General features: G+C 40.5%; 1 protein-coding gene across 1 annotated transcript in view; it reads right to left on the bottom strand.

The window, feature by feature from the left end:
* Positions 1 to 1,338: 1,338 nt before the first annotated feature.
* Positions 1,339 to 24,351, bottom strand: part of LOC117510250 (tetratricopeptide repeat protein 28-like) — a 33,912-nt gene continuing 10,899 nt past the window's right edge. The window contains exon 2 of the mRNA XM_034169890.1: positions 1,339 to 1,656. Coding sequence (XP_034025781.1) covers positions 1,339 to 1,656 — 318 coding nt within the window. The remainder of the gene's footprint in view (positions 1,657 to 24,351) is intronic.

The raw sequence follows: 24,351 nt of genomic DNA, 5'->3' as shown, positions 1-24,351 counted from the left end.
TCATTGAAAATAATGGGTTTTGGAACAATGCGCACCATGTTGCGCACTTGGTGTGAAAGGCCCTTAATGGTACATGTATTCCAGCTACTGCACATGTGGAACTTTTTCTGTGTGCTGAACTCACTTTCCACATTTCCCCCATGCAACTTCAGTAAAGTCTTTAGTTGTTGTTGGATGAGCCCGTGTGTGCAGTGCAGTCCCTGCTGGTTTGGAACACATTGGTTCTTTTATAGAATGATGGACATGTGGATCAGATGAAAGCTATATGTGGCACTTTACATCTGTGGTCAGGTATGACTATACTAGTTGTTGAGAACACAGATTTTAAATCCATGCTGAACACAACTGAGCCATAACTGTTACGACGGTACCCCTCTATCTCATTAAATAAAAAAATAAAGTTGTTTTCTTTCTTGTTTTTACTGTACCAGAAGCAAACTGTGACCTCAAAACTCCCAGCAAATACTGAACCATGATTTTTGTGTACCGATACACCCCTATTCAGTTTTGATATGTGAATTATCTCTGGCCTTCTCATATCCAGAATCTGCAACGGTCATGAAAAGCAAGGTTTTTATTTCATGCATTGATGAATATCAGAGTAAACCACTGAAATTTGTTGAAAGCAAAGCACCACAACGCAGTATTTCATTTAATTACACCATGCTTTAGAAAAGTAAGCTCATTTGCTGTACTTTAGGGAATTTTACCCAGCAGGTTAATGGAATCTTTCATGATTTAAACTCTAATTTATAATGTTAACAATAACAGCAGCAATAATTTGTGAACAGGTTGCTGACTCCATGTCATTTTGATTTGAATTCTGTCTACACAGACTGGAATGAAAAAAAAAACCTTCACTAATCACATGTGTTCGAATAAGCCTCATTAGCAAAGCTCAAAAAATAGTTCCACAATTATAGCAGCTCCCTATCTAGTTCTTAATCATTTTATTTTCAAAATAATGCCATCTTGAATTTAGCACAGAGCTATGCCCCAAAGAGTCACATTTTTCCTCTTCTTTCAGTCACTCTTCAAAAAAAATGCTTTGTAGCTTGGGTGGTTTACCTCTTCCAACTAGCAGTCCTCAGTTTATTTGTTTTGTTTTATTACTCCCACACTCCAGACATGATGTACAGGTTTTAGTTACCTAAACCTCAGTGACTGACCCATGTGGAATGACATCAGATTTGTTTACAAACAAAGGGCATACCATCAAACTGGAAAAGTTTACGATTTTGTAACAAGGACTGTTTTCAAACCGTAGTAAAAGATGCAACCAGTAATCAACATCTACCTAGTTGCAGCATCTGGTTTAACATTTTATTTCAGATTACTTCACTGAGACACACTTACCTTGGGCCACTTTGAATTAAGCTCACAAGCCTTTTCAGCATCATCTAGAGCTGCCTGGTGCTGTCCCAGTTTGAGGAGAGCTGCAGAACGATTACTGTACAGGATGCAGTTCTGTGGGTCCGCTTCCAACGCATCACTGTACAACTGAACTGCTGCCTGAAAGTCACCGCGCTGACATGCTTCGTTGCTTTGCTGCACCTTCTCCATGAACTCTGCTTTGCTGAGACCATTCCTCGCCCCTTCTTCTCCAGGAACATTCCGATTAGGTCTTCCCATGGTCCGAGAGCCAAAGAATGACAACTGTTGAAATGGATAGATGTAAGTAACTAGGCAAATGTTGGTCTGAAAACCATCTTAATAAACACGTGAATAAGGACACTCAATACTTTAATGTTCAGCAGGAGAAAACTGCCAACTAAATTACTCCCATCTTCAATGCTCTTTCACACACCTCAGCACTAAACTAGTCTTAGCTGTTAGGACAGGATACCTGAAAACAGTTACAACATGCAACTTAAAGGTTAAGAAACCAATATATTAGATTCAATTTCAATTTATTTAGCGACAAATCACAAAAAAGTTGCCTCAAGGCACTTCACTCAAGTAAGGTCTAACCTTACGAACCTCCAGAGCAAGCACACAGGCGACAGTGGTAAGGAAAAACTCCCTCTGAGGAAGAAACCTCAAGCAGACCAGTCTCAAAGGGGTGACCCTCTGCTTGGGCCATGCTACTGACAGAAATTACAAAACAATTCACAAAACAATACAGAGGAAACGTTGCCGGTGCACAGGACACCAAAGCAGACACCACACCCATCTCTGGATGGAGCTGTACCTCAAACAGAGAGAAAAACAGAATCAAGCATCAGAAAGACAACCAATACAATATAATTTGTCAGCATTAAGTAACAAAGAAAACAAAGGAAATATTAAGGTGATAGCCGGCCACTAGCCCTAAGTTTCACTAAAAGACCCAGAAATTAGACAAAGTTGAGGCTGCGGTACGCTCAGTTTCCTAATAAAATGAATTAAAAGAGTAAAAAGCATAGTAACATACTATACCAGTATAGTAGCCACAGGAAAGGGAAATAAGTGCGTCTTAAGTCTGCACTTGAAAGTCTCTACAGAATCTGACTGTTGTATTGACGCAGGGAGATCATTCCACAGAACAGGTGCATGATAAGAGAAAGCTCTGTGACCCGCAGACTTTTTATTCACCCTAGGGACACAAAGTAGTCCTGCACCCTGAGAACACAAAGCCCGGGCCGGTATGTAGGGTTTAATTGGGTCAGCTAGGTAGGGAGGTGCCAGTCCGTGAACAATTTTATAGACTAGTCGCAGAACCTTAAAATCTGATCTCACAGGGACAGGAAGCTAGTGAAGAGATGTCGAAATGGGTGTAATGTGGTCAAACTTTCTGCTTCGTGTCAAAAGTCTGGCAGCAGCATTTTGAACCAGTTGGAGACCCCTAATGGTAGACAGCGGTAAACCAGAAAATAGAACAATGCAGTAGTCCAATCTGGAAGAGACAAATGCATGAATCAGGGTCTCAGCATCAGCCATAGACAGGATGGAACGAATCTTCGCTATATTTTGCAGGTGTAAGAGAGCAGTCCTCATAATATAGAATAGAATGCTTTTTATTGTCATTATACACAAGGTACAACGAAATTAAAAGACAACTCATCTCTAATGTGGAGGTCAAAGGACAACATAGGATCAAAAATTACCCCAAGGTTCTTCACTTTGTCAGTGTGATGTATGACACACGAGCCTAGGCTAAGCACTAGCTGGTCAAATTGATGCAGATGTCTTACTGGACCAAGAACCATCATTTCAGTCTTATCAGAGTTTGAAAGTAGGAAGTTGCGAGACATGCAGCTTCTCACTGATGCAATGCAATCTTCTAAGGATTTTACGTGAATGAGATTACCAGCAGTTACAACTGGATTGGATGATATGCATTTGTCCAACAACACATATAGAAACTACTCTCCATAGGGAAAGTAATGTATCCAATACAGGGGTGCATCCAGACATTTTTGGTGGTGGTGGTGATTCATCATAACTGGGTAAAGGAATGTGTAATATTGTCACTAATATTAAAACTAAATATTTTTTATACCAACAGTAAGCAACTTTTTCCATTGTGAATACCAACATAAAAAGTCAAATTTGCAATGTAAAATAGTCATTTTATTGGAAACAATATCTTAATTAAAAAATGCAATATTGCTAGTTTTTGCAATGGTTAATAATGAATTTAATTAACAGATTTACATTTTTAATAATACATTAACAATTTCAAAAAGGTCAGAGACATCGTCTTAAACTGAGTATTTTTCAACACCTAACATTAAGCTTGAGTACTGCAGAAGGTCTAAATTGAAAATTAAATTCTGCAAGCATGAGAATAATAGTATCACAGAGATCATAGGCGTTTAACATACTTCTATGGACAGATGATGCAGTGTAAATAAAAAAATTCATATTGTTGAACACATCAAGATATGCTCATCTTTTTTCAGTGGAGGATAATGGCTAAGAACTGTGGCAAATATTAGGTTATCAAATTTTAAAACTTTCTCTTGTTTTGTTTTCTTTTTTGTTCATACATTTTGTTTTTCCCATCTTATCTTCGCAAGTCCCAGATCCATCCCTGCTCCAATAATGCATAAGTTATTGCCCCTTCATACGTAACACAATTCAAGCTGACTGGCACACAAAGGAGGAATCGCATGCCACCCGTGAAAAATCTGAGCCGCCTGGAACACCTTACAGCTGCCGCCACAACCATTCGTGCACACCAGCGGGTGAAAGACAGCGAGTGCCCATTGGACCCCCTCTCAGCAGGTGTCGGCCAAACTCCAGGTGCCACACACAAACATCCAACATCACTCACTGGGCACTTTGAAAAGGCGGGGCTAACTGCGCTCCTGGCACGATAATGGAGTGCAGATGATCACATACGAGCTGTCTGTGAAAATTGTCGAAGTACCTCACGTGTGCTTTCAAGCAACACGTCAAGCAAGTGTCCTCCCAACACGTGGCCTGCGTGTGTGTCGCATCCTCCCCGCCCCCCACAAGACGTGGCATGCAGGGGGGAGGGAGAGCACACTTGCATGACATGCTGATAATTATGTAGAGACAAGATCACAAGAAGACCAGCCAGCCACATCTGAGCGCACACAGCACAGCAAGGCTCCTCTCAGCTGATCACTGGCCAGCCACTTATTGACAGCTAGAAATGACGGCTCAGTTCACATAATGTGTTAAATTAAAAACACAGAGAACACAGTCAGGACAAGTATATAAATAATTACTACAATAACTACATACACAATTACATAACAAATAACTAAAATAATTAATCACAGAGCAAAAAAACAGAGAGTGACACTTTGTTCTGTGCACTGATCGAAAAGGTGGGCATGTCTGCGCGAGCCGCTGCTGTTCAGATCTGTGTACCTGGAAGTCACAGCTGGAGAATACGTACCGTGATATAAAGGACATGACCTTACAACTCTACACTGTGAGGTGCGTGTGTGTGCTTGCTGTTCTCACGTAGAAATACATACAACATATATCGCCTTTGCATGGGCTGGGAGCGGTCATATAGCACGCACCTCGGCAGGCTGTGCCAGGTGAAAAGGACCGTATGATCATGTGTATGCTCAACTGGCGATCTGAATGTCATGTCACCATCATGAGCTATGGTCCACATGACACGGTGTCCTTCGGCGTGCCACTCACTGGGCAAGCTGGACACATGCACAGGGCCAGCTGGACACGCCAGGGCAGCAGATGTGGACATAAGAGAGCATTGCTCCATTCATGTCATTTTATGACTGTACGTCTATGACCATGGGTCACAGAGGAACAGAAAGATCATACTTGTATGGTCAAATCGATTAGAGGAATTAAATATTACAAACTGCGGTTTGTTGTATGGTGTGTGATTTTTATTGTTTTCCCTCACACCGGCGGCACAATGTGGTGTCACACGTTCCAGGTGCTGGCATTGTGTTACCGTCGCCGCAGTATCGTGCACTCCTGTCCGACCGTGTGTCCCTCCCAACAGCAGGTGGAATGTTTCGTGGTTCCCTATTTCGTTTTTGTTCGCTGATTTTCTGCCGGTTTCTGCTTCTTTCGCCCAACTTCGTTTTATGTGTGAAGGGGCCCCTTAAGCCCATATCTCACAGAGCATCAAATACTGACAAATGTAGTGAATTTCGGGTTTCGTCAGTTTGCAAGCTGTTTTTAAAGTCGTAAACAGTATTTTTTGTCACAAAGAAATTTTGAACATGTTCAAATAGTGATATTGTTCAACAGCTCGGATAGTGAGGCAGCCACTAAATAAAAGGCAGTTTATGTCCATCCATCCATCCATTTTCTTCCGCTTTATCCGGAGTCTGGTCGCGGGGGAGCATCTCAAGCAAAGCCACCCAGACCTCCAGAGCCACACACACCTCCCCTAGCTCCTCCGGGGAACTCCAAGGCATTCCCAAGCCAACCGAGAGATGTAGTCCCTCCAGCGTGTCCTGGGTCTTCCCCAGGGCCTCCTCCCAATGGGACGTGCCCAGAACACCTCTCCAGCGAGGCGTCCAGGGGGCATCCGGAAAAGATGCCCGAGCCACCTCAACTGACTCCTTTCGACGTGGAGGAGCAGCGGCTCGACTCCGAGCTCCTCCCAAGTGACCGAGCTCCTCACCCTATCTCTAAGGGAGCGCCCAGCCACCCTGTGGAGGAAACTCATCTCGGCCGCTTGTACTCGCAATCTCGTTCTTTCGGTCATGAGACAAATCTCATGACCATAGGTGAGGATCAGAACGTAGATCGATCGGTAAATCGAGAGCTCTGCCCCCCTACTCAGCTCTCTCTTCACCACGACGGTCTGATACAGTGACCGCATCACTGCAGATGCTGCACCGATGCGTCTATCGATCTCACGCTCCATCCGTCCCTCACTCGTGAACAAGACCCCGAGATACTTAAATTCCTCCACTTGAGGCAAGGACACTCCACCGACCTGAAGAGGGCAAAGCACCTTTTCCGGTCGAGAACCATGGCCTCGGATTTGGAGGTGCTGATTTTCATCCCGGACACTTCACACTCAGCTGCACTCAGACTAAGGGCAGTTCAGAACCTCCATGACCAGTAAAAAAAAAAATCAAGGACCGAGACGTCGCCCGGTATGGCGGAGCCGGGGCCCCACCCTGGAGCCAGGCCTGGGGTTGGGGCTCGCGCGCGAGCGCCTGGTGGTCAGGCCGTAGTCCATGGGGCCCGGCCGGGCTCAGCCCGAAAGAGCGATGTGGGCCCGCCCTCCTGTGGGTTCACCACCTGCAAAGGGGGCCATGGGGGTCGGGTGCAGAGAGGATTGGGTGGCGGTCAAGGGTGGGTGGCTCGGCGGCCCGGTCCATGCTCACAGCCCCTGGCAGTTTATGTACGTTTCAAAAATCAAAGAAATTGGGAAACAGTCAAGCCCCATAGCATTTGAAGAAACAAGAAAACTACTGCATCAATCTGAGGGGAAAAAAATAAAAGACTCAAGATTCCATGAACTCAGAACTCAACTGAAAATAATTCAGAACAAAATTACATTAATGTCAGCTGTCAACATGGTAGTTAGGAATAAACTGAAATAAAAAAATATACATAACACTTTCATGATAAATACCATTTGGCAAGAGTTGGCAAATATTATTACTCATATACTCTTCTGCTTGAGGACGGTGTGGCACACATTCACTGATTGAGCTCAGAGGCAGTAGTACGTATTTTGTCCTCATCTTCCTGTTAGTTCTTTCAGGGCTCTCCCTGAGCAGTGAAATAATGGCTCAGTGTCATCATGCTATGATCTCAGCACCATCATGCTGATTTTCAAATTTAGGATATTCCTCCTCTGTTTTTTTGCAGGTAATTTTGCTTAATTTTATCAAAATCCATTGGTTTGCAGCCATGCAAGATCATTTTCCTTGGCTTCATTGTTTTCCTGTGAAATCTCAGGAAGCAGCGTCAGGTTGCGATGTTTCAATATGTCATAGACCCACCTCTCTATATACAGTCTAATCTCAGACCGGGCAACTTCCACCCTGCATTTGTTCACAAGCAATTTTCATGATAAGAAATTAAAACATTGTCGTCATTGTCTTCTAACGCAAGGGAGAGAAGAGTAGATAACAGTTTTCGTCAGGCTGTGATGATGAATCTGGCTGAAAGGAGGCAACAGGTCACATTAAAAGACTTCAGATTTCCTCAGTGTCACTTTGTCAAGTTCTCACTTCTGCTGTTACATTGATTACCTCCTTAAACTGGGTGGTTATGCACATACTCTACATCTTCTCAACTTTTTGTGGGAGTGTTACAACACCACATACAGGCCTGGCATATATACTACACCATTTTCAGTGCATTTGTTTGTATGCAGGTATTTCTTGAAATGACAATTTCAAATAAGAAAATTTTAGATAATATGCAAAGCTGAACTTGCAGGAAATGGCTTCCATTCATATCTGACAAAAGTCAAAATGCTAGAACTTCTAACTAATGAAAGAGGGTCTACCCCACCTCTGGACCACACACCCCGCGCCTGACCTCTAGCGCCACCATGCTCTAAATTTCTGGAGACAGCCCTGATTATTGCTGTGCATGGACAATGATGTGCGCCTTACAAAGGCTGTCTCTAATGGAGCAGGAGCAGCACGACAGACAGCTTTTTATGTGAGCGTGAGGCTTTTCCTCTCTGCTCATAATCAGCTCACAGTTTTATTTCACTGACATCTGCACTGAGATTTATGCAGCTGTTACTTTAAAAACAAGTCACCATGGCAATAAATCTGTACTTCACACTATTATCTAAACTTTGCAATTAATCCAAGGTGGGCCGAAGCATGAGAAGCGGCCCGCACAGATCACGGATCAACAATGATCCGTTACTCCATTAATGCAAAGATGACGCACCTTTGGATCACCAACGTGTGCAGCGCCATGCTTCAAAGAAACAGCAGAAAGCTCATTGTCTGGCAGTGTACAGTGTCAGTACAGTGGCTGGAGTCTTGGCACATATTTAAACAGGTCCAGAATACACTCTGTGACTGATTTTCACCCTGCCACACTGTCAACATCCATTTATTTCACTGACAATAGAGCAAATGTGGCTGAAATGCAGCCCACAGATAATAAGACATCTGCAAATTAGTGAAGAGGGAAAAATCAAGTTTTAAAAATGTTCACATTTGAGATAATGTAATTAACATTTTACTCCCTAATGATCATCCACCCTTTGTGGGAGGTAATTCTCTGCACATCTCTGTGTGCATGAACGTCATTACAGTTTTGTGTGTATGCTTATTTTTGTGTGTGATTCACACACTGCAGTGCATGAATGGAAATGCTCGATTGCCTTTAATATGCTTGCACTGTGCAACTGTAATATCTATCAAATTCTGCAAGATAATCCTTCCAACCCAGTAGCTGTGCTATATTAAGATGCTGACTAAACAATATGGCCATTGCAGACTCATACAAGCACAGGGAATATACACAGTGAACACAAAAACATTCCTTGGTTTCAAATATTTATAATATCAAAAGTCATGAATAATTTTACAATTTTGGTATCTACAGTTGCAGAAACTCAAGGGTTTTTCCTCTTTTGCAGATTCTTCTTCAAAACTGTAAATTTATTCATGTAACTTTTGATATTATAAATATTTGAAACCATGGAGTGTTTTGTGTTCACCCTGTATAGTAGATAGAGATAGTGTGTAAAATGTGCACTAAGAATTAAGGTTGTACATGCACTATCACAAAGCTGCACCATAAGAATTTTCACTCTCTGCACTGCTACAAGGGCTGTCAAAATAAACATATTCTTATTCTTTTTTTCCTCAAATGTACATCATACCTACAACCGCATAGATTATTTTTTACTGGATAACAGGCTTTTACCTAAGGTCAATAATTGTTCATACGCCAGTATTGTTATATCAGCTCACACTGTTTTACAACTTAACTTGGATCTTCCAAACCACCCCAGCCCTAACAGAAACTGGAGATTTAACCCTCTTATTCTATCAGACGAGAAATTCATAGAGTTTATCTCATCCCTTTCCTATAGACCAATACCTCCCCTGAGGTTTCATTTGCCATACTATGGGAAACTCTTAAAGCATACATTCCTGGACAAATCATAGCTTACTCCTCTGCACTTAAGAGAAAAACATTCAAAACTGCATGAAATCCATCCATCCATCCATCCATTTTCTTCCGCTTTATCCAGAGTCAGGTCGCGGGGGCAGCAGCTCAAGCAAAGCCGCCCAGACCTCCCGATCCACACACACCTCCCCCAAATCCCCTAAGGAATACTAGATATCGATTTGAGATATGCTCAAAGCCCGAATTCGGTTCTTTACAAAGACCACTTGAGATTACAAACTGAATTCGACCTACTAACCACTAATGACGTAACACGCCTAATTATGAAAGCCAGGCATAATGTCTATGAATTTGGAGACAAATCAAATAGACTATTAGCTCTGCAAGCTCGTCAGGCAGTAGCTGCTCGCTTGATCATAATAATCCAGTCACATACAGGTGAGATAATGACAGATCATGATGACATAAATAAAGGCTTCTCTCAGTTCTACTCTGAGCTTTATACATCAGAATGCAGTGGTGACTCTGTCCTTGCTCACAACTTTTTCAAAAACCTGACAATCCCTACCATGTCAGAGGTCCAAAATACTAAACTGAATAACAAGTCACCTGGCCCTGACGGGTATACGTGTGAATTCTACAAAAAGTTCGCCCACCTACTAGCACCAATTCTCCAATCTATGTTCAGTGAAGGACTCTCTCTAGGTACCTACCCTTCCTGTGACACTGAGACATACCTCAATTTCTCTATTGGCGAAGAAAGATAAAGATCCACTCTTCTGTACATCATGTCGTCCAATTTCTTTTTTAAATGTTGATTTCAAAATATTATCCAAAGTGTGGGCTATGCGCCTGGAGAGTGTGATCCCCGATATTATTTCGCCTGATCAGACAGGATTCATACAAAGACAATCTTACTCCAATTTGAGAAAGTTAATCAATATCGTACACTCGACCCAGTCAACATGACCCAAGATAATAATTTCACTCGATGCTGAAAAGACCTTTGACCAGGTCGAATGGGAACATTTATTTTTTACTCTTCAAGAGGAGTTCATAGCCTGGATGAGGTTGCTTTAATCTTCCCCGCTGGTGTCAGTGATCTCTAATAATACTCAATCTGGTTACTTCCCTCTCAGACGGGGGACAAGACAGGGATGTCCTCTGTCTCCTCTCCTTTTTGCAATGGCCAGTGAGCCCTTGGCAATTGCACTGCGACATTGTAACGACTTTAAAGGTATACAGCAGGAGGGCTTAGAGTTTAAAACTTCTATTTATGCAGATGATCTGCTCCTATACATTTCTAATCTTTTCCCCTTTAAAAGGGTCCAAAGTGGCCTTAAATACCTGGGAATTGAGGTCACTCGCTCCTTCTCTGCTACCTTTAAGAAAAACTTTATCATTGTCTTTAATAAATGTAAGTAGGATATGAATCGATGGGCCTCTTTACCATTGTCAATAGCAGGACTTGTTAACTTTATTAAAATGATAGTCTTGCCAAAATTTTTATATCTTTTCCAAAACATCCCAATTTTAATTAAAAAATATCTTTCTTTAAAACACTTGATAAAGCCAGTGTCTCTTTCATATGGGCAAACAAACCTAGCCGTAGTGCCGTATAAAACTCACCTCCAACGATCAAAGTGTTCTGGACCATTAGCACTGCCGAATTTGATTTCTTATTATTGGGCATGCAACATCCAGAAATTAATTCATTGGTCGGAAAATGACCCGGCCGCAGAGAGAGCAGACTGGGCGCAATTGGAGCTTTCATCATGCCAGCATCACCTAGGCTCAGTCAATTGTGCGGCCTTGCCCCTTATAAGCAATATTCTGACCTCAAATGGAATAGTTAATCAATCCATAAGAAGTTGGGTGCAATTTAGAAGACATTTTGGGTTTCAGGGACCTTCTGCCCTCTCTGTCAGGTCAAATCACATGTTCATTCCCTCTTGCACTGATCCTGCACTGAATCTGTGGTTTAACAAAGGGATCAAGTCAATTTGTGTCTTGTATATAGAAGGCATATTTATGTCTTTCTCTCAACTATCCCTAACCTACGATTTACCTAAGAGCCATTTTTCCGTTACTTACAGGTAAGGAGCTTTGTACAAAAGACATGTAATTCATTTCCACATAAGCCCCCCCCCCCCAAAAAAAAAACACTGAAATCAAACCGGAGAGGGCTTCTAACCCAGATCTATGATCTCATCCAGAACATTGACCCACACTCCACTGAAAATTTAAGGAAGGCTTGGGATTGTGATCTTGGAACAGTTTTCAGAGACGATCGATGGGACTCCATCTTAAAACTAATACACACATCATCTATGTCTGCTAAGCACAGTTTAATCCAACTGAAGGTGGTGCATAGAGCTCACGTTACCAAGGCCAGGCTGGCAAAGATCTGTCTGAATGCTAACCCATTATGCCCCGGGTGCAGAGCTCAACCAGAAGACCTAATGCGCATGTTCTGGCTGTGCCAGAACCTCTCCAACTTTTGGTCAAGCATTTTTAAAGCCTTTAGTGAGATGTTTGGAACACAGTTAGATCCTGATCCAATCTGTGCCCTTTTTGGTCTAACTCCAGAGGCATCTCAGGCTCTCTTACCCGCTAAAGCACATGTAGTTGTAGCCTTTACCACACTCCTGGCGCGACACTTAATCCTTTTCAGGTGGAAACAAGCTCCTCTATCTTTCTCTCATTGGGTTAAGGATAGTATGTATTTCTTAAAACTAGAAAAAAATAAATATACACTTAAAGACTCCTCTCAATCCTTTCTTAAAACATGGAGGCCTTTTCTAGACTTTTATGACTTGTTGCAGGAGCCCCTTGACAATGAGGCGGAACTGACACATGATTGATTGTAGCAGTGCCCCCCCCCCCCCCATTAATTTATTGATTGATTCTTATTTTAATTTACTTATTTCTTTCTTATTTTAGGTTTTTATTTACATTATTGTATTATTTCATAATTTCATTTTTTATTTCTATTCTTAATATAATTTATATGTATGTATGTATGTATGTTAGTTTCCTGCTGGCCAAGTGTACATCACATCCTATGAACCTATGGGTGAGTGCTTGGGCGGGAGGAGATGGGAATAGTGGTTCCAATATGTCAATGTATTTGCTGACAATTTTTGCAGTTTGGAAATGAGTGTATAAATTGAAGCGATATGCATATGTTCTGTATCTATTACCTTTGTGTGACAATAATTGTAAAAAACAAACAAACAAAAAAAACAATAAAACCGAGTTGCAAATATATATATATATTTATTTTAAGTATCTAGTGAAATAAAATGTCCTCAGTCCTTTGACCACCAGGAGGCATGTGCAAGTGATAACGATGCATTTTACAACTGCCATTAACATCCAAGCTGAGGTTGCACAATGATCTTATTTTTGTGTATTACAGATAAACCCTTCAGGGTTTTCAAATTGGTCTGATTGGAATATACAAGCTTTTGTACAAGCATCATGTTACCTCCCAATCCTTGTGGTCATCACATCCTGTGCAAGTATACAAGTTACACTCTTAAACATTTGTTGTTATTTACTGCTGTAATAAAGCGTTCATTACAATGCCAGGGGTTCTCTTAATACAGCAAGACAGCTCTCGCCTTCGAGCAGAGGGAGGGTGAGGTTTGTTCTATTAGTGGCCATTCCTATTCCACATACTCACATCTCAAACTTAAATGTAAGTGTATACCACCAATAAAGTCTGACTGATTAAGTGGAAGGGTGCTGTATCCATTTAACAGGGTTAGTTTGAAGGGCATTACTGAATCATGAAATTCATCTCGGGTTGCAAGATTTTTGGGCCAACTTCCATTATACCTCTTTCTCACCACACCTCCTCAGACTGAATTCTGGGAGAACGCAGGCTGGGTAATTACTTCCAGAGGCCGAGGGAGTAAAAGCAGCAGACATGGCTGCTTCGGGTATCAAGTAGATTCAACCATCAAGTTACACTGCAGCACCAATCGTCTGCTTCCTGGCACATTTTAACCTTCATTTTTCACACCTTATCTTGTTCTTTTCTGAATCACAGCCATTATTAATCCTTTTACCTCATGACAACATAAAGAGAATATTCTCCTTCTTTACTTTAAAACAACTATGAAAGTGAGTGGTTTTTATCCCCACAAAACCTCTGCAAATTGTGGCAGAAGCAAAACAACTGATAAAATCTAGGAAAGATTAAAATTATTTATAGTTTTTTTATCAAGTAAAAATGTCACAGTCTTCTGTAGACTTTCAAATATGATTCAGCGCATTTCTACTTCACATAATGAAGTCTGTCAAAAAAATGTTTTCAGCAGTTGTTAGCAAGACTGTGCTAAAACAAATTAAAGCCAATTTTAACAAAACTATGAAAGAGTTTAATCTCGACTGGAATCAACATTGTCAATTTTGGTGGCAGATCTTCATAAAAGAAAGGAAGACAGGAAATATTTAACAAAAATTTGGCCAGTTTTGGTGTAAAGCTTGGGTTTGGTATGTTTACCACTGTGCTACATCACCTTTCCTTCTAACAACACTCAATAAGCGTTTGGGAACTGAGGACACTAATTGTTGAAGCTTTGTAGATGGAATGCTTTCCCATTCTTGCTTGATTTACGAGTTCAGTTGTTCAACATTCCGGGGTCTCTGTTGTTGTATTTTGCACCACACATTTTCAATGGGCGACAGGTCTGGACTGCAGGCAGGCCAGTCTAGTACCTGCACTCTTTTACTAAGAAGCCACGCTGTTGTAACACGTGCAGAATGTGGCTTGGTATTGTCTTGCTGAAATAAGCAGGGACATCCCTGAAAAAGACGTTGCTTGGATGGCAGCATGTGTTGCTCCAAAACATGGATGTACCTTTCAGCATTGATGGTGCCATCACAGATGTGTAAGTTGTCCACACACCCCCATACCATCACAGATTCTGGCTTTTGAACTTAGCACTGGTGACAGTCTGGATGGTCTTTTTCCTCTTTTGTCTGAAGGACACGACGTCCATGATTTCCAAAAACAATCTGAAATGTGGACTCATCAGACCACAGCACACTTTTCCACTTTGCATCTGTCCATTTCAAATGAGCTCGGGCCCAGAGAAGGCGGCGATGTTTCTGAATGTTGTTGATGTATGGTTTTCGCTTTGCATGGTAGAGTTTGAACTTGCACTTGTAGATGTAGCGACGAACTGTAATAACTGACAATGGTTTTCTGACGTGATCCTGAGCCCACGCGGTAAGATCCTTTACACAATGTCGGCTTTTAATGCAGTGCCGCCTGAGAGATCGAAGGTCACAGGCATTCAGTGTTGGTTTTCAGCCTTGCCGCTTACATGTAGAAAGTTCCCCAGATTCTCAGAATTTTCTGATTATATTATGGACTGTAGATGGTGGAATCCCTAAATTCCTTGCAATTGAACATTGAGAAACATTGTTCTTAAACTGTTGGGCTACTTTTTCATGCAATTGTTCACAAAGTGGTGATCCTCGCCCCATCTTTTCTTGTGAATGGCTGAGCCTTTTGGGGATGCTCCTTTTATACCCAATCATGAGTGTCCTCAGTTCCCAAATGTGTGTTGTTAGAAGGAAAGCTGATGTAAAACAGTGGAAAACATATCACTGTCCCAGTTTTTTTGAAACGTGTGGCAGGCATCCATTGCAAAATGAGCAAATATTTGCACAAAAACAATAAAGTTTACCAGTTTGAACATTGAATGAATGAATGAATGAATGAAAACTGTTTATTTCGAACATTTGATACAACAACAATTACAAGATAGATCAGTAAAGACAACAACAAAAAAGTTCCTACTGTGTACCCAACATGTCCGAAAAGGGGTAGGGTGAAGCATCAGCTTATTTATCCCTACCCCTTCTTCCCCACAACCAGTAATACCCTTTGCCACATATACACATAGATTCCTACACACCTAAACCGATATCAATATATATATATATACATATACATACACATATATATATACATACACACATCAACATACATACACATATACATACACATATACACACATATACATATATACACATATATATATACACAAACATAAATATACACCTACACATACCTACTTACATACAAAATACTATATATTTACAAGCCGAAGCAAAAAACAAAAACACCCTAACCCTCATTACCCTTCCTCCTCCCTATACCCAGAAAAAAACATATTTTTGTACCGCTGTTTGAACTGGCTCATGCTTGGACATTGCTTGAGCCCCACTCCCAATCTGTTCCACATCCTCACCCCACAGACAGAAATACAGAAACCTTTTAATGTTGTTCGTGCCCACTGATGCTTTAAATTAAATTTCCCCCTCAGACTGTAATCCCCTGATCTGTTAAAAAACATATTTTTAATATTTGCTGGAAGTAAATTGTTTATTGCTTTATACACAATTTGTACTGTTTGAAAATGAACCAAGTCTGTGAATTTTAAGAATTTGGATTGTAAAAATAGTAGATTTGTATGATCTCTATAGCCAGTATTATGAATAATTCTTATAGCTCTTTTCTGCATTACTGATAGTGATTGTGTTGTACCTTTATAAGTATTACCCCATACCTCATACTTTGTATATGTTTTATATGAGTCTTCCAGTTTATCTTATCATCTATTATCACCCCCAGAAACTTATTTTCATGTACCCTTTCAATATCTACCCCCTCGACTTGTAACTGAACCTGTATGTCTGTATTACAATAGCCAAATAACATGTATTTTGTTTTACTTAAGTTTAATGATAATTTGTTTCTGTCAAACCATATTTTCAATTTTCCCATTTCTATACTGATCCTCCTCAGTAACTCCTGCAAATCCCCCCCTGAACAAAAAATGCTTGTGTCATCTGCAAATAATACTAATTTTAATATTTTGGAAACATTGACAATATCATTTATATAAATTAGAAACAGTTTTGGACCCAATACTGACCCCTGTGGGACGCCACAAGCATTGTCCAAGCATGATGATGTATATTCCCCCAACTTCACAAACTGTTTTCTGTTACTTAAGTAGCTTCTCACCCAGTGCAACACCAACCCCCTAATCCCATACTGTTCAAGTTTATTGATTAATATGTCATGATTAATTGTATCAAAAGCCTTTTTAAGGTCTATAAATATTCCAACTGAATGTAATTTGTGGTCTATGGCATTTGTAATCTCCTCAACTGATTCTATTAATGCAAGTGATGTTGAACTATGTGCTCTGAATCCATATTGACTATCAGTAAGTAATTTATGTTTATTTATGAATTTGTCTAATCTATTATTGAATAACTTTTCTAATAATTTGGAAAATTGTGGAAGCAAAGAAACAGGTCTATAATTTGTGAAGTGGTGTCTATCCCCAGTCTTATACAGCGGCACAACCTTAGCTATTTTCATTTGATTGGGAAATTTACCGGTTTGAAATGATAAGTTACAGATGTATGTTAATGGTTCTACAATCCATTCAATGACCTGTTTTACCACCACCATATCAATTTCATTTAAATCGGTAGATGTTTTATATTTACAATTATTCACAATGTCTATAATTTCATTTCCATCCACTGCTGTGAGGAACATTGAACAGGGATTTCTTTCTATAAGATTATTATCCCAATCCTCAGATTGGGAATCGGGAATTTTTTCTGCCAAGCTTGGTCCAATATTTACAAAAAAATTATTAAAACCGTTGACTACCTCATCCTTATTTTCCTTCTTGACATTATTATCAATGAAATACTGAGGGTAACTCTGTTTTTTATTACCATTTTTGATAATGCTATTTAATATATCCCATATTCCTTTAATATTGTTTTTGTTATTATATAATATGTTACTATAATATTCCTTCCTACATACCCGTATAATATTAGTTAATCTATTTTTGTATTTCTTATATCTATTTTCTGCCTCTTTAGTCTTTAGTTTTATGAATTCTCTATACAGTGTATTTTTCTTATTACATGCATTTCGTAACCCTTTCGTCATCCATGGTCGAGCTTGGATTTTTTGTTTTCTGTAGTCTTGTTTAATTGGACAGTTTTTATCATATAATGATGTAAATATTTGTAAAAAAGTTTCATATGCACTATCAACATCACTTTCACTGTATACCTTTTCCCAGTTTTGCTCCTGTAAATCCTTCTTTAGTGTGTTCATGTTTTCCTCTGTCCGCACTCGCCTGTATTTTATTTTCTCCTCTGGCTGATTCCGCCGATGGGGAACTGGGGTTGTAGATGGGAAACTTGCAAAATCGACAGTATATCAAATACTTATTTGCCTCACTGTATACACACACAAAAGCAGTGTCATATACATGAAGAAAAAAAAAATCTATAAAAGTAACATGGCAGTAAGTTAGCTAAAGTGCAAAGTTAACGCATCTTGACACTTGCACGAACTTTGGCTCTGCACTGGCACGAAATCTTGCATGCCAATGATTAAACCGTTGTATACTTTGTGTGCAATGACACGCAGTGGTTGTACATACATATACACACACACACACATACATATATATATATATATATATATATATATATATATATATATATATATATATATATATATATATATATATATATATATGCCTAACCTGCGTGGCTTTGGATGTGGGAGGAAGCCGGAGCACCCGGAGGGAACCCACGCAAACACGAAGAGAACATGCAAACTCCACACAGAAAAGCCACAGGTGGGAATTGAACCCATGACGTTCTCGCTGTGAGGCAACAGTGCTAACCACTAATCCACCGTGCTGCCTGCATTTGAACTACAACCTCAAAAATATAGACATGCACTGCTCAAAAAAAAAAAAAAAAAATCACTGTATGCTCGGTTAAATGTAAAGTCTGACTACTTCCTGTCCATGGCTGATGTTTGTCTGAGCTAAACCTGCTTGCCTTTAGACTGTTGGAGAGATTTTTTTTTTTTAAAGCAGTACAGATCCACATTTGGATTTGGCACAAGAGTTACACTAGATGCCTTTCATGATACAACTCCAGTTCTACGTGGACGAACATGCTCACAGCATTCCCAAGCAGTCTCCCAGCCAAGGACTCATCAGGACATAGCCTGCTTTATTTCTGAGCTCTGACAGGAGCCAGTGTGCTCAGAGTGGCACTGCTGCGGCACACTAACAAGTAATTAAAAGAACCCAATCAATCATAAGTCCACCATGGCCGACTGAAAAACAATCATGTTTCACCTGTGCTGATTCACCAAAGTAAGAACAACACTGAAACCAAATGGTAGAGATTATGTAATTAAAGAACCTGGATCTCCATCTGGACGTGGATCCACCTCAAAGTCTAATCATCTTTTCCTTGGCCAAAGGGCCATCTTTCCAACAGATTTCACTGGAATCTGTTTTAAAAAAAAAAGACAAACGCCAGTACTAGTGCACATGAACAATAGCTAAAAAGTAAAAGACAGCAGTAAAGACAGGAGAACTTGTGCTGTTGCTCTTGTCACATAAAAACTCTGAGGAGCTGACACCACTGTTGTGCTCACTGACACTCAAAGGTTTACTCACACAGATATATCAGCAGTAGCATCTATAATACATTAGGATGTCTTGAACCCTGGTGGACACAAGTTTTCTTTCCAAACAAGCTCTACACCTCCACCAGAGTATAATCGGATTTTAGAGGAAGGTAGGTTGATTCATCTGCTCCAACACAGACAGGGGGCTGTCAACGTGGGCACTGGGCAGGAAGGGTGGAGAGTGAGATAATGAAAGCCTGCACCCAACCAGCTCCCTGTGCAGACCAACACAGAGTTTAAGCAATACAAAGGCTCAACTCTACAAAGGCAGAGAAACATTCAACATCTCTTTTATGGGGAAGACAAGATTTTGGTTTGGAGCTTCTCACAGCAGCATTTGTCTGCTTGTTTGTTCATATAAAATGTTTTCAGCCAATCCCCACAAAGGCTGAAAGAAGGACTGACCTAATTAGAAGGTAAAATCCATTAAATTTTGATGTTGATCAGGATCCGGATGCAGATTCCTTTTTATGTTTTAGTTGCCTTTAACACAGAAAACAGGATACTGAGCCACATAGGGTGTGCAGCTAGTACACTCTGAGTGCCAGGCCCAAGGCCGGATAAATGAGTAAGGTTGCATCAAGAAGGGCATCTAGCATAAAACAAGCCAACCCAACCATGCATCGTACAAATGGAAATTCTATACTGGATCCGTTGAGGCCTGGGTTAACAACAACAACCACCACCAGTGCCGCAACAGGGTGTCGGTGGAAATTGGGCTACTGCTGTGCGAAAAGGAAAACTAAAAGGGTGGACATGAGAGTGGAGGAAGGCGCACACAGGTGGACTACATTCTTTGTAAGAGACCAGGGCTGGTATGATTTAAATCAGCTGATTTAAATCACTGTTGAAAAAATAAATAAATACATTTTTTTTTTTTAAATCAGTACTTAAAACATCACCGAAATATGAAATCAGTACCATTAATTAATGGTACTTGTACATGTTGTGTGTGCACCTTTATGTTTTAACATGTCAATAAATATTATAACGAATTATATATTTTTTTAGTTTCTTTTTAGGAAAAAAAAAAAAAAACGCCTTTTTCCAACCCTGTAACGGAGGTGCAAGCTGAAAGAAAAGGTAGATCTGCCATGCCCAACCAGTCAAACGCAATCGACTGGTCAATCTCAGGCTGAGTTCCAGTCGATCGCATGAAAAAAAAAATCCTTGAGAATTTAGTGCTCCTATAACAGACTGATGCAGCAGGTGGCAGCAATGCACCAACAAGGATGCCGGCTGCTGTTAAACGCCAGAGAAGAAGAGCTCGAAAAATTGTAATTTTCATCCCGGACTATTTTTTCATTTATTCAAATGGCAAATTCATCTGTCTTATGGGCAATGTAAATGTGGCTTTACTGAAGAAAGGAAATTTGGAGCGGCATTTCAAAAGATTTCAAAAGAAATACGATGCTAACTTCTATAATGCTAACCCGGCTAAATCCCCTCTGCTCATCTGAAAAGTCCAGGAATTGAAAAGTCTGCGAGCATGAAGAGTGATGAATGTGGCCAACAAGACTGCAGTGTTCTGTTTGGGCCAGGAGTCTGAGGACATTTATTCTGTTCAGAGCTGGAGGAGACACAATTCTGCTGCACACAAACATTAGGTGGCTCAGCAGAGGTAAATTTCTTGAACAGTTTTCTGCCTAACATTAAAGAATTGCTGAAACGTTCAAATCATGCTGAATATGCACAGCTTTTGGATTTGAAAGCAAGTTTAAAAGCAAATTACACGTGCTATCAAGCAGGTTGCAACAGTGTGACCTGCAGAACTTTCCATACATGGACACAGAAATTAAGCACCAGGACAAAGACTGTGGCACCTAAGAGTGCACGTTATGATGATCACGTGCAGAACATCTTGTCAGAATATGACAGGCGCTTTACTGACTTTGCATCTAAAGAGCCTGTTGTCAGTTTGCTCTGTTTTCCATTTGGGGAAAATATAGATGCGGACTGTATATCATCCAAAGTGGTATCACTCTTCAACCTGGATCCTCACACTGAAAAATGACATTGAGCTCAAATCCAGAGCAACACTTGACATGAATGTCCAAATCTGGAATCTAATGCAGAAAGAGAGTGTCTGAGTGCCTGCTTACGGCTGCACTCAGCTCCTACTGTCTGGACTATGGCAGACCAGCTTCCTCCTCTTGGTGTCAGAAGTCCCACTAAGGTAGGGAACAACTTTTCCAACTTGAGGCCAGTCCTAGGCCTACTTGTGCTTATTCTTTTCCACAATGCACATTTACTTCAGTGATGCATTATTGTTAAAACCTGCCAGAAAATTCAATTTCAGTTTCATTTATATAGTGCCAATCACAACAAAGCTGCCTCATGGTGCTTTACTCAAGTACGGTCTAACCTTACCAACCCCCAAAGCAAGCACACAGGCGACAGTGGTAAGGAAAAACTCCCTCTGATGAAGAAACCTCAAGCAGACCAGACTCAAAGGGGTGACCCTCTGCTTGGGCCATGCTACAAACACAAATTATAAAACAGTTCATAATACAAAATCCTGGAAATGCTGTCGGTGCACAGGACATCAGGTTTTCCAGGCAGACATCACAACAAAAACTGTGTTATTATTTTGGTGCACAATATATTGTGGCTACACTATGGTGTTTGATATGGCTTGTTAGATCTTGATACACTGTCAACTTTAAAAGTCGATCTCGGTTCAAAAAAGGTTGAGCACCTCTGCTGTAGATGGTGATGTGGTAGCAGGAGAGAGTGTAGCTAGACAGCATAGGATGGTGGTTTGTAGGATGACTTCAGAAGTAAATAAGAGGAAGAGAGCAGAGCTCAACAAAGGATCAGATGGTGGAAGCTGAAGGAGGAAGACTTATGTGAAATATCAGTGAGTAGGTGAGACAAGCACTGGATGGAGGGGAAGCAATTTTGGACAACTGGAAAAGTACTGCAGATGTGGCGAGGGAGACATGTCCCAAACTGCTGTATCACACCGCGAAAATGTCAGTTTGGCTATTTTTATTGCATTCCTTTAACTGAGCCTAATCATTTACTTCACTGAGCTTTACAAGTTCATTGCTGCCTAAATTCATGAACTTGGGCCTTACAAGTACTGCAGATATGGTGAAGGAGGCAACTAGGAAGGTACTGTGTGTAACATCTGGACAGTGGAAGGAAGACAAGGAGACTTCGTAGTGGAATGAAGATGTTCAGGAATGCATAAGGAGAAAGAAGTTGGCGAAAAAGAATTGGGATAGAGTGATGAAGAAAGTAGACAAGAGTACAAGAAGCTGCAGCGTGAGGTGAAAAGACAAGTGGAAAAAGCCAGGGAAAAGACATAGCAAGATGTACAAGACGTTGAACAGTAAGGAAGGAGAAAAGGACTTGCACCAATTGGCCAGACAAAGGGACTGAGCTGGAAACGATGTGCAGTGGGTTAGGGTGGTAAAGGATACAGATGGTATTGTGCTGACAAGCGAGAGGAGTGTTTTGAGAAGGTTGAGGGAATATTTTGAGGAGTTGATGAATGAAGAAAATAAGAGCGAGAAAAGGCTGGATGATGTGGAGATAGAGTAAATCAGGATGTGAAAGAGATTAGTAAGGATAAAGTGAGGGCAGCTATGAAGAGTGGAAAGGCAGTTGGTCCAGATGACATTCCAGTGGAGGCATGGAAATGTCGAGGAAGATATGGCAGTAGATACATTCATACTTCCATACTTCATAGATGCAATAACATGGAAACCTCAAAGTGAGGATTAACAACTATTTTGAGCCAATATTCAGACAGAAAGGAGGAAACACTGAAAAATCTGCCATGTTTAGGTGCCACTGTGCATGTGAAAGGCAAATGAAGCCACAGGAATACACAAAAGATAAATCAGTCAGAAGGTATTACATTTTATGAACATTTTGTCTTCAATGCATAACAAGAGATAACTTGGCATTTGTTTAACATCAAAACTACAGAAGCAAGGAAAAAGTGTGTGTGTGTGTGTGTGTGTGTGTGTGTGTGTGTGTGTGTGTGTGTGTGTGTGTGTGTGTGTGTGTGTGTGTGTGTGTGTGTGTGTGTGTGTGTGTGTGTGTGTGTGTGTGTGTTCGTTCAAAAATTGTGTTCAACCTGGTCTTGGTTTAAAACTGATTCATACTGTGTTAAAGGACAGACAACTGTTCTTCATATTTAAGGTAAGAAGAGGGGAAGTAGTATTTAAAAGGAAATACTTCAATTCTTTGCACAATTGCTTCACGGGAAGAAGGTCCTGGGTTCAAGCCCACCAGTGCACATTTCCTTTCTGTGTAAAACTTGCATATTCTCCTCATGTCTATGTGGGTTTCCTCCCTCCTCCATCAAAAACATGCACTTAAGGTTGTTTGTCCTCTTGGATCTTCATTTTTAAAACTCTGTGCAGAATCACGACTAAAACTGTTGGTATGCACAAAGGCAGAAATATGCAGGCATTCTTTTTGCCAGAGTTATAAAACCGTACACATGGTTCTCCTTTATAAATCTCAGTAGTCATGGAAGTAGACGTATGTGCACAGACCTGCTATCCACTCCCATCTTTTTCCATGACACAAACACAATCTTAAATCATGTGCGTATCCAGTCAGTCTGTGTCCATCATTCTAAAGATGGACCACTCTGTTACACCACGTAGAAATTACAAATTAGGGGGGGAAGTCAATAAGAGAAATTTCATCAAATGTGAAATTGTCAGTTCTTGAATTGCAAACTGTACACAACCATAGGTGTGCATATGAACAGAAACAATATTTTAATGATAGTAAATGATAAAAATTATCACTAAATGGGAAAATGATGATTAAAATAAATGGCATTGGCTGCTATGTTTTGTGTTAAATCCTACCTGGCCTTATTCTTTTCCTATTCATGATATTTGGCTCAACTTGCTCTGAAAAGCATGTGTACCCCCAATCTGAAGAATGACTGATTGGTAATAATTTGCATGAGTCATTCTTCTAAATTTCTATTCAGGTGTGGGGAAAAAGTGCACACATGGTTTTTGTGCACACACAATGTTTATAAATGAGGTCCCAGGAAGGGCGACTTGTGCTGAATCAATATACAGATCCACAGGATCTACTGTGAGGACTCTGAGCTAACAGGAGCAACCAAAAGTAGAAAAACTCCTCACGAACAAAAGTGGGAATTCACAAACAATAATGAATTCTCTGTGGTCATAATCCTCCTAAGGATCCCAAACATTCTCTGTGTTTGAGGTGAGGATTGGGATTCTTACACTGGATTATAAGTATCGTTATATTCTCTCTCTCTCTCTCTCTCACAC

The sequence above is a fragment of the Thalassophryne amazonica genome, chromosome 5 (assembly GCF_902500255.1).
Source record: "Thalassophryne amazonica chromosome 5, fThaAma1.1, whole genome shotgun sequence".
NCBI classification, from domain to species: Eukaryota; Metazoa; Chordata; class Actinopteri; order Batrachoidiformes; family Batrachoididae; genus Thalassophryne; species Thalassophryne amazonica.
The sequence above is the reverse complement of the archived record's forward strand: the minus strand, read 5'-3'. Positions and strand labels throughout refer to the sequence as shown.